We start from the raw sequence: 14001 nt of genomic DNA, 5'->3' as shown, positions 1-14001 counted from the left end.
TCTTGATGAACGAAAATCTTAGCAGGGTGTGATAATGTTATTGTTTTTTTGGATGTCCTTCCATTGCTGCTAATTTTATATGTATAGAACACATAAGAGTATGTATACAAATTGTTTATCTTTGTTCTCGTGGATATAGATTGGAGGTTTAGATAGCTTGTCTATCAATTAAATGAAGATTTGAGAGAATTAGTAGATATCTCGTTGGTTGGCAGGAAGTTTACGTGGTATAAACCAAATGGTATGGTGAAGAGCACAATTGATAGGGTTCTTGTGTCAAAAGAATGGCTCGATGTTTGGCCCCGTTGTCAACAGTTTGTCCTAAATAGGTCAATTTCAGACCATTGTGTAGTTGTTCTTAAAGAAGTGTCTGTTGACTGGGGTCCGAGACCTTTTAGGTGCTTTGATGTTTGGCAAAGAGACAGTAGATTTAAAGACTTTGTGAGGAGGAAGTGGGTTAGCTATGATGTGCAAGGACGTGGAATTTATATTTTCAAAGAGAAACTGAAAAAGCTTAAAGTGGTTTTAAAAGTTTGGAACAAAGAGGTCTTCGGGGATGTTAACCTTGCTAGTGAGGAGTTACAAAAGAGGATTAATGTGTTAGATGCACAAGATGATGATAGAGGCTTGGTTGAGTCTGAAAGGGAGGAAAGGAGAACTTTGTTAGCTGACCTTAATAGATCTATGTTTAAACAGGAGGCGGTTATGTTCTAGAAAACAAGACAAAAGTGGTTGAAACATGGAGATCTTAATACAAAGTTCTTCCACTCACCCGTGAAGTGGAGAAGGGCGAGGAATGAGTTACATGGGATGTTTGTTGACGGCCGGTGGTGTGAGGATAAGGAGGTGATTAAGGACAAGGTCAAAGTTTTCTTCGAAGAAAGGTTTGCCAGAAAAGAATGATGTCAAGTTAGGTTGGACAACGTTAGGTTCAACTCTATTTCGAAAGAAGATAATGAGTTATTGATTGCCGATTTTTCTGAAAAAGAAATTAGGGATGCGGTATGGAATTGTGATAGTTCTAAGAGTCCTGACCCTGATGGTTTTAATTTTGGGTTCTTAAAGCATTGCTGGGAAATCATTAAGTCGGATGTGGTGTCAGCAGTGAAGGATTTCGCATCTAAGAGTCATTGGCCTAGAGGTTCAAATTCATCATTCCTATATCTTGTTCCAAACGTAGAAAACCCTCAGCAACTTGGCGAATTTAGACCTATTTCGTTGGTCGGGTGCCTATATAAGATCATCTCTAAAGCGTTGTCTCTACGCTTGAAAAAGGTGATTAGTAAAGTCATTGATATTAGATAGTCAGCTTTCTTGGAAGGTAGGGGTTTGTTAGACAGTGTGTTAGTGGCGAATGAGGTTTTGGAAGAATATAAAAGGAAAATGAAGAGTTGTGTTTTCTTTAAAGTTGACTATGAGAAGGCATATGACTCGGTAAGTTGGGATTTTCTCTATTATATGCTAGAGAGGTTGGGCTTTTGCGCTCAATGGATTCGTTGGATTAAGGGGTGTTTAGAATCTGCTTCAGTCTCGGTGCTTGTGAACGGTAGTCCATCTAGAGAATTTACTCCTGGGAAGGGACTTCGTCAAGGTGATCCGTTAGCACCGTTTCTTTTTCTGATAGTTGCGGAAGGGTTGGCTAGGGTTTCCAGGATGGCAGAAGAGAAGAGTTTGATTGACAGTCTGGAGGTTGGAAGGGATAAAGTGAAGGTAAATATATTACAATACGCTAACGACACTTTATTCTTTTGTAAAGCTAATATAAAAAAGTGTCTTCAATATGAAGGCGATCTTACTCTGCTTTGAGCTTGCTTCTGGGCTTAAGGTCAATTTTGTGAAGAGTATTATCGGTGGGCTGGGGTTGGATCAGAGCTTGCTTTAGAGTTTTGCGGCTATTCTAAATTGTAAAGTGATGGTAACTCCTTTTGTTTATTTAGGGTTGCCGATAGGAGGGTGTCAAACGGGGTGCGTTTTGGAGCAGGGTGATAGAGAGAGTTCAGGGTAAATTGTCAAGATGGAGAGGCAGGTGTCTGTCGTTGGCTGGGAGGATTTGCTTGTTAAAATCAGTTCTCTCCTCAATCCCGTTATTTTTTATGTCATTGTTTAAGTTACCTTCTGTGGTGGCAGAGAAGTTAGATCGAATACAAAGGAATTTCCTTTGGGGATGGGGTTCCGATGGTAGGAAGATCGCTTGGGCCTCTTGGAAAAAGGTTTGTGAGCCTCGTGACTATGGGGGTCTAGATATTATTAACCTAAGGTTGTTTAATTTGGCTCTTTTAGGTAAGTGGGTCTGGAGGTTGGGTACGGATAAGGGTGGTCTGTGGAAAGAGATCCTCGTTTCTCTAAGTATGGTGGGTGGAGAAGCTTGAGAGAGGAAGGTAAAGTTGGTAGGGGCTCTCTTTGGTGGAAAGTTTTGAAGGAGGTGTGGGCTTCAGAGGGTTGGGGAAGAAGTTTTGAAGATGGGTTTGAGTGGGAAGTTGGTGAGGGGAGGACTATCCTTTTTTGGGAGGACAGTTGGTTGAGTTGTGGAGCGTTGATTTTCCTAAGAATTTTCTCTCTTAGTGTGACAAAAGGTGCAAAGGTGGCTGAACTAGGGAATTGGATTGATGGTATTTGGGTGTGGCACTTTGAATGGCGTAGACCCTTTTTTGAATGGGAGAAACCTCTGGTGGAGCAGTTCTTTCAGTTACTACAAGGGGTGAAGTTGGAATCGGGAAAGGCAGATTGTTGGATTTGGAAGGCAGGGGGGTTTCATACTTTTACGGTTAACTCAGCCTATATTCAGGTTAGGAAGGATAGAGTTGGGGAGGTTTCTCCAAATTACAGTAAGTTGTGGAGGTGCAAAGCTTTGCCTTCCGCTTTGGTCACTGCTTAGAGGGTGATGGAGAATAGGATTGCTACTAGGGTAAATTTGGAAAGACGAGGGGTAATGGTAGAGAATCTGGTGTGTGGTTTGTGTGGGAAGGTGGAAGAGTCGTCCAGTCATCTATTTTCCGTCTGCGAGTTTACCTGGTGGGTGTGGTGTCTTTGTTTTGAGTGGCTTGGAGTGTCGTTTGTTATCCACAAGGACCCTTTGGTAAACTTCCAACAATTCAAGTTGTGTTTGGCTTCTGATGTGGTTAATGACGTTTGGGGGGCGATTTGGGTTGGTGTTGTGAGTGGAATTTGGAGACATAGGAACTCGGTGACCTTCGACAGGGGCGTAGTAGATGCGCTTGAGGTATTTGCACTGGTACAAGTAAATGTTTGGTCTTGGATTTTTGCAAAGTCCTGTTGTAATTCCTTTACGTACCCCAACTGGGTTTTGAACCCAGTGGATTGTATGAGACTGGTTGTTTAATGCTTTCTTGAGTTGGTTTGGTTGTTCCTTTTTTAAGTTGGAAGGTGTTCCTTGGTTGAAGGTTGGTAAGGCGTTAGTTTTTTATGTATAAGGGTTGGACCACCCCGAAGTTGTTCCCATTTATTTATTTTTTATTGCTGATAAAAAAAAAATCTTTGTTATTACTCCTAGAGTACTATTAGGAGGCATTGCATTCTCAGGACAAATAGCTTAACTATCAACACATCTTTTAAAACAAGCATACAATTGTAACATGTTATATTTAAATTTGAAGTTCCAAAAACTATGAATGCAAAATACATAGGAGAACTACAACTGCACAAGAAATAGGTGAAGAATTAAATAATTCTAGCAAATTACATATTTTCGAATATACTTTCTTAAGGAATTTCAAATAGCAGCACTATTACAAGGAATCTTGAAGTTTCACTTCTATATTCAGAAAATCCTTGAACCATAGAGCAGAAAGTTTTGGGTATCTTTTCAAGCCATTTCTGTAGTCTACAAAATTCATTCCAAATCTTATCGTGTAACCAAAGGGCCATTCAAAGTTATCCAAGAGTGACCATACAAAATACCCTTTTACATTTACACCATTCCTGTATTTTACATTGAAATAAAACAATCAGAAAAGCAATTCCATGACAGATAACAGAATCATTTCTTTAAAAAGATGAAAAGAAATTAACTTACTTAATTGCTTCTTGAAGATAATATAGATGACGATAATGGTAATCAATTCTGTAAATATCTAAGAGAGATTCTTCAAGTGAAAGTGATGGATCATCATAATCACTTATACCTATAACAAAAGTATGGAAAATGTAAATTGTTATGCATTGGAAATAAAATCCCCTATAGATTAAGGTTATTTATAACTAGTTTTTAAAGCATATGTTAAGGTTATTTACCATTTTCAGTAATATAAATTACAGGATTGTTGTATTTCTCTTTAGTGTATAACAAAAGGTCTCGAAGTCCTCTTGGATAAGCATACAACCAATCTGAAGCAACCTGCATAATCATGGAAAATAAATATCTTTAACATTATTGACAAAAACATACTAAACTGATTGTGAAGCATCTACACTCCAGAAGCTTACATTTAGACCAATAGTTTTTCCATCACGCACAACTGCAATAACAAAAATAAAGGCATGAAATTATTTGTAAAGATCAGATTCAACACAAGTTATTAGAAAAGCCTGCTTACATGAAAAATTTGCAAGAACATCTGTCATGTAATTGTGTCTGAGATTTCTTAGTTCAGGTGCATCAGAGACATATCTAGCGGTATAGTAGTTTATGCCAATAAAATCAGATGAATTAGTAAGCAATCTGGATTGCTCCTTTGTAAACTTTGGTAATCTTGATTTAAGCAAGGAACGCATGCTTTTGGGATAATCTCCTCTTGTTAGTGGATCCATAAACCTTCAGTGGAACAAAAATGAAATCAGTTATCTTTGTTATGTACTTTGAATGTTTTTGCTTACTTCAATTCCATGCACCCAGAATGAAACTAAGAATGTTTTAAGGATATGGAGAGAAGAACGTTACCATCCAAACATGAAGTCAATAGCTCGTTCTGTAGCCTCTCGATCAAGTTTGTTTTCCGAGAGTGGCTCATACCAAACAAAATTCAAAGTTATGCCTATCAAACCATTTTGCATTTTCTGCAACCGCAGTTCTTTTATTAAAAACTATTCAAAGTTCAAATCTAAGAAACCTAAGATCTACAAGGTTTGCCACACTTAATAACTAACTAACCTCGTACTTGGTCTTGTACACATTAACAGCTGCTGCATGAGCAAGAAGCTGGTGATGCGAGACCAAATAGGGTTCTATCCCAGAATCACCACCATTGCAATGAAGATTGAACCAAGTAGAACATCGGCCCGGTGCAAGTTCCCCTGTTGCATAACCTAGGTGGCTATAAGTCATTGGCTCATTCAAAGTTATCCATTTGTTTACTCTATCGCCAAATTCCTTGAAGCAAACTTCTGCATAATCCTCAAAATCTTTCCTGTGTTCAAATCATGTGCTCTTCACAAAATTGACCCAGATGTTTTAACAAAGTGAAAATGTTAAGTTGCATCACTTACGCAATGCGAGAGCTTAAGAAGCCACCATATTCATCTTCCAAAGATTGAGGAAGATCCCAATGGAAAAGTGTCACAAATGGTTCTAAACCTGTGATTATGTTAATATATGATGATTAGTATTTAATACATTATTGTAGTCAGTAACATGTGAAATTGCTTAAATGTAAATTATTATTAAAAATATCAAAAATAAGGTTGATTGTTTGTTCTGACCATTTGCCACCAGCTCATTGATAAGGTTGTTGTAATAGTCAACTCCTTCTTGATTTATACCTCCACTTAACTTTCCATCTGTGGATATATTTAGTTTATGAAATGAAATAAATGATCAAAATAAAATATTTTAGTCCAAAATAATCATTGATGTGTATTTGAATTACTCGGAAGTATTCTAGACCAAGATATGGAAAATCTGTAAGCGTCCAAATTCATATCCTTCATAATCCCAACATCTTCCTGCAATATAGTATCCAATAAGATATCACACTCTTTACTTGAAAACGATGGAAAACAAAGTACTACCATTTATTTTAATATTTTATTGTTTAAAAAAAAATCTGAGTTGAACTTACAATGGTGTATAATCTATTTCTTAATTAATAATTAATTAACTAATTTGGTGATAACGTTTCATAGATGATAGTCAATAGTTTAATAAACAAGTTATTGATACAAGTGTACGTCATCATCGTGATCAGAAATTACAAAAGCAACACTTTTCTTCGTTTCATATTTTACCATGCAAATATCTAAATAACCTTTCAGTTCATTAGTAAATAAAAACTTTGAATCTGCAATATTTACCTTGTAGCGATGATACGAATCAACAGCAACATCTCCATTGCTTCTGTCCACTATCTTTTCTGCATGTTAATTAGCATAAGTGAACAATTGTATCAGACAGAAACACACATGTATATATATACATATACATACATGTATACATAAACATATACACTTTACCTGGATATTTATGAGTGAAGGTATCCCAAATACTTGGTCCTCTACCACCCCCATTTGCTGCACCTTCATACTACATACACAGATACTTACATAATCATGTGAGTGAACCAAGCACCACAAAATAAAGCTGATAGAAAGAACTAAAACTTTTTAACTTGTAACGTGGAAGGTGTTTCATATGGAGTTGAACTGTGATAAAACATAATTGTAAGAGACAAAAATGTGTGTGTATTACCTGGTATGCTGAGGATGATGTTCCATAGATGAAACCAGGTGGGAAACTACTTCGATTCAACAGAGTTATTTCAGGAGTAGGAGCAAGAGCTTCTGTAACAGTAATCAATGAAGAAAGTAGAGCAATGAGATGTAGATGAACATGAAAATAATATCTGTTCTTTGCCATATCTGCTAAAGTGTATTTCATGTGTTCAGCAAATGCATTACTTTTATAGATAAAAACTTTGTTCCAACCCACACGTTTATCTACAAACATATATATATATTTCTTATTAGAAAAATAATAACTATACTTTCACACCCATTAAAGACAAAAACCCTCTTGCTTTGCCACTTATTCTAATAATATATATTAATATAATATCCTCATTTTACAACCTACTCTAATAATGTAATAATGTATATTAATATTTTATATTAAAATATTTTAAAAAATATTATTAAAATAATAATAATAATTAAATTATAAAGTAAGAATAATTTTTTCACGTGTTCTTACATGTCAATTAACATTTTTTTAGCGGTATAAAAATAATGCAGAGTCGTTACCGAAATTGAATTTTTTTTTTTAAATAGCATTTTTAAAATTAAAAAACTATATAATTAAGCTTGGGACTATTTATTTATCAAAATAGATTTATTTATTGTTTAGGGTCAAAATTCACTCGGAAATCAAATTCTCACCTTCATTATATCTTTGAAGACATATCGAAATTCAATTTTCTTGAAACCGAATTCTAATTTATTTTTCTATTTTTTTAAATATAGGAGAAATAAAATTTAATAAATAATTAATAAAAATAACTATTTGGGTATTTTTTATTTTATTTTTTTTATTTTCAAATAATGAATTAAATTAAAAATAATTTCAATATTAAACTAAACAATTTAATGTAAATTAATATTATTTAGTGTTGTGTAATTTCAATTTTAATATTAATTTTTATTATTAGTAATTATTGGTATAAAAATTTAGTAAAACAGAAAAAAAATCATTATCATTATTTATCATAAAAAATTGAAATGAATATTTAAAATATTAAAAAAATCATTAGCAAGTAATTTAAAGTAGTAGCTTGGTACATTATTATTTCCAGTTTAACTATATTAAATAATTTAAAACTATTTTTTATAAACTTTAAAACTACTATTAAGTCATTTAGTCAGATTGTAATTTTCTCCGCTAAATCATATTTGGAGAAAGTGTTCCCTGAAGTTTTTTTAAATCTCAAGAAAAGTCTTTCAAAACACTTGTTAAATACTATGAGTTTAAGAACCTCTTTAAAATACCATGGGTTTCAAAACCTCCATTAAGAACCATGGGTTTAAAAACCTCCGTAAAATATCATAGGTTTCAAAACATCCGTAAAATACCATGGGTTTAAGAACTTTCATAAAATACCATAAGTTTCAAAACTTTTGTAAAATGACTTGTCTTCTGAAATAACTTTCAATCTCATTTTCCATCATCTCTAACCATACTCCTGACTTCTCTCTTTCACCGTAGACATACAACTCTTTGAAACAAACTCAATAGTAGCCGACGACACAATTTTTCAATATTTTAAATATTCATTTCAATTTTATTGAAATTTTAAAATAAACTTTTGAAATCTAATTAATGCTTCATTGTTTTGCAGAAATTTTAAAATAATATTTATAACTTAACTAAGATTAAAAAACCTTCATTAATTAAACTAATTTCTAAAATTATATTAATATTTACTAAATAAATAAATAAACTTGTTAAAACTATTTTTTCTTGAAAAATAAGAGTATACAAAATTAGTATCTTTGTCATTTGTTGAATGTAGATGTATAACTTTCATGTCTATTTCTTTTTTAATTAGATTTTTAAGTTAATCCTCGTGTCAGCATCAGCATCACACATGTGAAGGAAGGTTCTAACTTCGTCCACCATCACAACTAAGGATGACAAAAGAATTGGCATAGAGTGATATCTTGTAACGGATATTAAATACAATAATATCTTTAATGGATATGATATGTAATGTCTAAGACTATTTTATTTATTGCCATGTTGATATTACATAATTAACATGGTTAATGAATTTTATTTGGATATTATTAACAAATTAATGAGATAAATATTAACCAATAATTTAGAATTTGATTTTGTATCTATATTTTTTATTTAGACCTATAAAATTAAAATTACTTTTGAAAATATTTTTTTTTAAATTACACGTGTAACTTATTTAAATTTATTTATGCTAATATTTTATTACGTAAATTTATTTAAATTGTATTTTAAAATCAATTTTTCATGTGATTTTCTATTTAAAAAAAACTATTGTGAATGTAGACCCTTGGTTACTTTTTATTTTTTTTACGTGAGATTTAATGTGTATAAAAAAACTTAGATGTAAATAATAGGAATACATATTTAAATTTAAAAAGGGTAGCAATACGTACTTATTAAATATATAACTTTGACTTTGTTAATTTTTATTTTTTTTGGAATGAATACATAATTAACTTTTTAGTTCTGGTATTTGGAATGGATGATGACACATATATACATAAAATTTAAGCATATACGATATCAATACATACTTAAATATTTGTTACTCTTGTACTTGGAAGCAATACATATTTAATACTTAAATATGTGGCTTTGACTTTTAGTTGATTTATGACAAGTAGCACTTATCTAAAGTTGGCTATTGCTTTAATTTCCTTTATTTTTAAGGAAAATTTAATTCTATACAAATATAACATTTTTTCCTTTCTCTATCATTAGATACGATTTTTCTTTTTCATAACTGTTACGTAAATTATTTCAACTTAAGTAGACAAGTTATTCAATATTTTTTTCTTTTTTTTTGTTATAAAAAAATAACATATATTAACAACATCTCAAGTTTGCAAGCTACCCAATGCACTTGAGCAGATATATATACGTCTCCTAAATTAATAAACAAGGTTGTAATTATTTGCAGTAACTACATTTCTTACTTCTTTTCACATACTTTCGGTAATATTTCTTTCTTAATCAAGTCGATAACACCTCAACTAAAATCGAGTTAAGAAAAAACTACAAAGAAAAAAACATAAATTTGAGAATATGAAAATTTTTAAATTCTTATTTTTTCTTAAAAAAAATTTGAAATTATTTAGTTTTAAACAATTCAATTAATCTAATAAAATTTTAGAATTTTAATTTTTTACAAATTCACTAGCCAAACAATATAGTTTATTATAAAACATTTTGAATTCCTTAAACAAATTAATTATCCTCTTCAAATTTTCTATATAAAGTGAAACAAATCCCAAACAATGATGATATAACAATTGTCAACATGGTGCACCAAAATGGTGCACCAAATAATGCATGTATTTGATTATGAGGGTTAATAGTGGTTGTTATAGGAAGGAGTTTTTTTTTTTCTTTCGATTTTTCTCTGCATGCAGCTGGAAAAAAGTTAGGGTCTTCTGAGAGATGATGTTTCGGTACTTTGTTGTGGTTCTCCCGTATTTTTCCATATAAGTTTCTGTGTTTGGTTTTATAATTATAGAGTTTGACGGAATCTTTATTGATTAGGTGTTAAAAGTAATTTGACTTTTCGCCAAATTCTATTCAATTAAGGATTAAAACATCCTAAAATATCTTCTTTTATTTTATTTATTTTTTGTTGATAAAAAAATAAAGACTAATGCATTTTATCTTCAAATTAAATGATGCATAAAATAGAAGTTCCAATTTTAACAAGATAACAGGAGCTATTTTTTTTTTTTTCTGAACTTTCTATAAGGAACTTGACAAGCATGAAGAAAACTTTCAGGCAACAACTACAACTCACTTCCTTAACTTTATCATCCAAATTGTCAAATTACTTAAACCATTTACTTAATTTTATTCAGTTAAAAAATTATATTAAGGAAACAATTTATACTGATGATCAAGGTTTTCATTCTTAATATTCAGGTCTTAGTTATTTCACTTTAGTTCTAAGAGTTTCTAACATTTTCTAAATGGAAAGAAACTTAAACTAAGCACAGATATTCAACTCATACCTTCATTAAGAAAAAAAAGGAATAATTAATAACTTAATCATAAAATTAGAATAATCAGTAAAATTGAGTATCAATCTTCACATAAGTAAGAATAAAGGAATCCTACTAATATGATTAGTACGAGTAATTGCCACACTAATTATTGTATACCACAAAAGCAAAAAACTAAATACTAAGTGGATTGTATGAGACTAGTTGTTTAATGTTTTTTTGAGTTTGGTTTGATTGTTTCTTATTTAAGTTGGAAGGTGTCCCTTGGTAGGAAATTAGTAAGATCCTAGCTTTTTATGTATAATAGTTCTCATTTATTTATTTTTATTGTTTATGAAAAAAAAATAATATGTCATGAACGAATTGTTTCAACTCAAAAACTATGGTTCAAGTTTTGCTATAAATATATAATTAGCTTCTAAGAAGTTTTCAAACCATGAACTTTTTTAAGAAATAATCTCTCATGCTCATCAAATTCTCTCTTACTTAATGTACACGACTATTTCCAACAATTGGGTGTTGAGTTGTCGCCATCAAAACTCGTATATCATTACTAAGTTTTCTTTCATCACCTATTAAACTATTAATATTAGTATGTTTGAAGGATTATCAATAACACAAGTAACTTCTAATTTTATAAAGAATTAATTATTTTTTTCTGTATTATCAGAAATTGATTTTTTACTTATTTCAAACTTTAGATATTAGATATTTATAATAAAAAAATATTATAACTAAGTATTACTTTTTTATGTAATAATTTTTTTTATGAGTATACTGTAATAATATAACATTCACATCTACTCATAAATCAATATAAAACATTTTAATATATAAATTCACATATAAGAAATTTATTTATCACGTGAAAAAAACTAACAAGAACGTATTCTAATAATTTTTTTACCAAAAGTATCCACTATATCTAAAATTTGGACTAAAAATTAAAACTAATTTAAAAAACATATTTAACTATTTTATAAATAATATTTTTTTTTTATCTATTTACATATCCAATTCCATCTCAGCTATGTTGGATAACTGGACCATTTATTGTTTTAGATAATAATTACAAAAAAAATTGTCTAAAGTCAAAAATTTATGGCTCAAATTTTAAGTAAGGGTTTCGATACCGTTTTCTAACTGTAGAGTAAGTGGACCCTACTCAAAGGTAATAATTTTTTAATAAGACTATATACTTTTTAAAAGCTACTATAATAATTTATGATTATACAAATATTGTTGGTTAAAATATATAATGTGGTGTTGGAGATGTGAAAGATTAATTTGATTAGATTTTGATGTAGTTTTTACTAAAGTATGTTTTATGATTTGATTTTTTTTTACTATCATAAAAAAAATAAACGAACTATGTGATTGCATTGTACATGTGTTTCCATAAACTATTTTTTCTAAAAAAACAAAACAAAAACATATGTAGTCTATTTTGGACCGTGTTTGTACAAAAATTTGATTTTATATAATACTGCATTATTTAGTATTATTGTTCTATATTTTCTCTTGCATAAAAGACTTAAATATTTGGTTTCATACTTTATATTATCTTTTTAATATAGAGAGAAATATATATATATATATATATATATATATATATATATATATATATATATATATATATGTGTGTGAATAATTTACTTGCGCTACGCAATATTAGAGATCAATTAATAGGCATTTTTTAATGTGGATTTTTTTAGATATATGTCAAACAAAAATTAAAGTTTGTTTAGTTTCTTTGTTGCATTTTTAATCTAATAATGTTAAGTATATTTATAACATAATTGATGTTATCTAGTGTGTCAACATAGTTAAAATTGTAGATAACCTAGTGATGCTTGTCTATACTTTAAAAAAAATATACTAACTGTAATTTTGGTCCTTGTTTCTCTTATTTTAAAGTATATCTATAGTTTTTTATTTAATTTGTATTTTTTTATTTTGCCTCCAACACGACATCATATATTTTAACCAACAATATTTATATATTCATTTAAGTTGCCATATTTGCCAATACAAGGTGGAAAAACTTCAAGCAAACAGAGTAAATTAATTATACTTGATTACTTGGTTGGAACACTCTTTTAACAACAACAACATTAATAAAAAAAAATGGAAATAAATTAATCAAGATGTGTGATAATTTATCAAAGGCACAGTGTGAGCACGATATATGTATGTTACATCAAGAATCTAAAAGTATCACAAATTAGGGATTATAGAAATATTAAGCATCTATCAGACTTTTTTTTTATTTCATTACCCTTTTTATTATAACCTAAAATTTGAGGTTTTTCATCTTTCATTCCATAATTATTGCTTGTATCTCCATTATTTTTAAAATAATCACTTTATCTTTTATGGTATACTTCGGTGCTCTACTTCCATGATAACTTTCAGATTATTTATTATGAAAATATTTTAGAATATAAGTTTTTCAAAATATATTATATGTTTTTTTGAATTATCCACTACAAGAAAATCATGAAATAGAAATCAATTTTTAGAGACCAAAATAATTAGTTACAATAATAACTAAATCAGAGACCATTTTAGAAACTAAAAAAAATGGTTTATAAATTAGTTTATATTATTGTTAAATAGTTTCTAAATTGATATTTAATTAGCAATCAATGTTTTTTTTACCAAATTTAGAAACTAAATAATTGGTAGTTAAAGCTAATTAGATACCAATTTATAAACTATTTAACATAAACTACTTTAAAAACCATATTTTTAGTTTCTAAAATGATATCTAATTTAGTTACTATTGCAACTAATTATTTTGGTATCTAAATGGTTTTTATTTCATCATTTTCTTGTAGTGATATCTTTCCGCACAAACACAAGAAAACTATTAAATAGAAACCAACTTTAAAGATAAAAAATAATTAGTTGTTATATTAACTAAATTAATTGGTAGTTAAAACCTTAATAGCTAATTAGATACCAATTTATAAGCTATTTGTCAATAATATAAATTAATTTAGAAATCAATATTTTTTTAATCTTTAAAATAATATATAATTTAGTCAATATAACAATTAATTATTTTTTGTCTCTAAAATTTGTTTCTATTTGATGATTTTCTTATATTACATAATATATTTTTAAAAATTGTAATCCAAAAACATGTTATCAATTAGACAATTTATAAATGTGTTTCAAAATGATAAATTTAAAACATTAAATAAATATATTTATGAAAGTTGTAATACAAAATATCCAAAATCATATTTTGTATTAGAGAATCTATAAATGTGTTTTGAAATATCAATCTTAAACATTATATAAATATATTTTAAAAGTTGTAAT

The 14001-nt window shown here is 29.3% G+C and overlaps 2 protein-coding genes across 2 annotated transcripts; one reads left to right on the top strand and one right to left on the bottom strand.

The window, feature by feature from the left end:
- Window positions 1-810: 810 nt before the first annotated feature.
- Window positions 811-2875, top strand: LOC137822615 (uncharacterized). Its single transcript, XM_068627531.2, has 5 exons — window positions 811-884; window positions 996-1141; window positions 1466-1710; window positions 2109-2280; window positions 2574-2875. The coding sequence occupies exons 1-5, from the start codon at window positions 811-813 to the stop codon at window positions 2873-2875; spliced, it is 939 nt and encodes a 312-aa protein (XP_068483632.2).
- A 661-nt stretch (window positions 2876-3536) lies between these two features.
- On the bottom strand, window positions 3537-6867 carry LOC137830125 (cyanogenic beta-glucosidase). The gene is made up of 13 exons (XM_068637284.2): window positions 6641-6867; window positions 6406-6475; window positions 6247-6305; window positions 5823-5898; window positions 5656-5733; window positions 5443-5530; window positions 5108-5363; window positions 4898-5013; window positions 4554-4771; window positions 4444-4475; window positions 4252-4354; window positions 4034-4142; window positions 3537-3939 (listed from the first exon to the last, which is right to left on the bottom strand). Exons 1-13 carry the CDS (start codon window positions 6827-6829, stop codon window positions 3747-3749), a joined length of 1587 nt encoding a protein of 528 aa, XP_068493385.1. The 5' UTR covers window positions 6830-6867; the 3' UTR covers window positions 3537-3746.
- Window positions 6868-14001: the final 7134 nt, after the last annotated feature.

This window comes from Phaseolus vulgaris, chromosome 11 (assembly GCF_051622355.1).
Source record: "Phaseolus vulgaris cultivar YP4 chromosome 11, ASM5162235v1, whole genome shotgun sequence".
NCBI classification, from domain to species: domain Eukaryota; kingdom Viridiplantae; phylum Streptophyta; class Magnoliopsida; order Fabales; family Fabaceae; genus Phaseolus; species Phaseolus vulgaris.
This window is presented reverse-complemented; position numbering and strand designations above follow the sequence as displayed.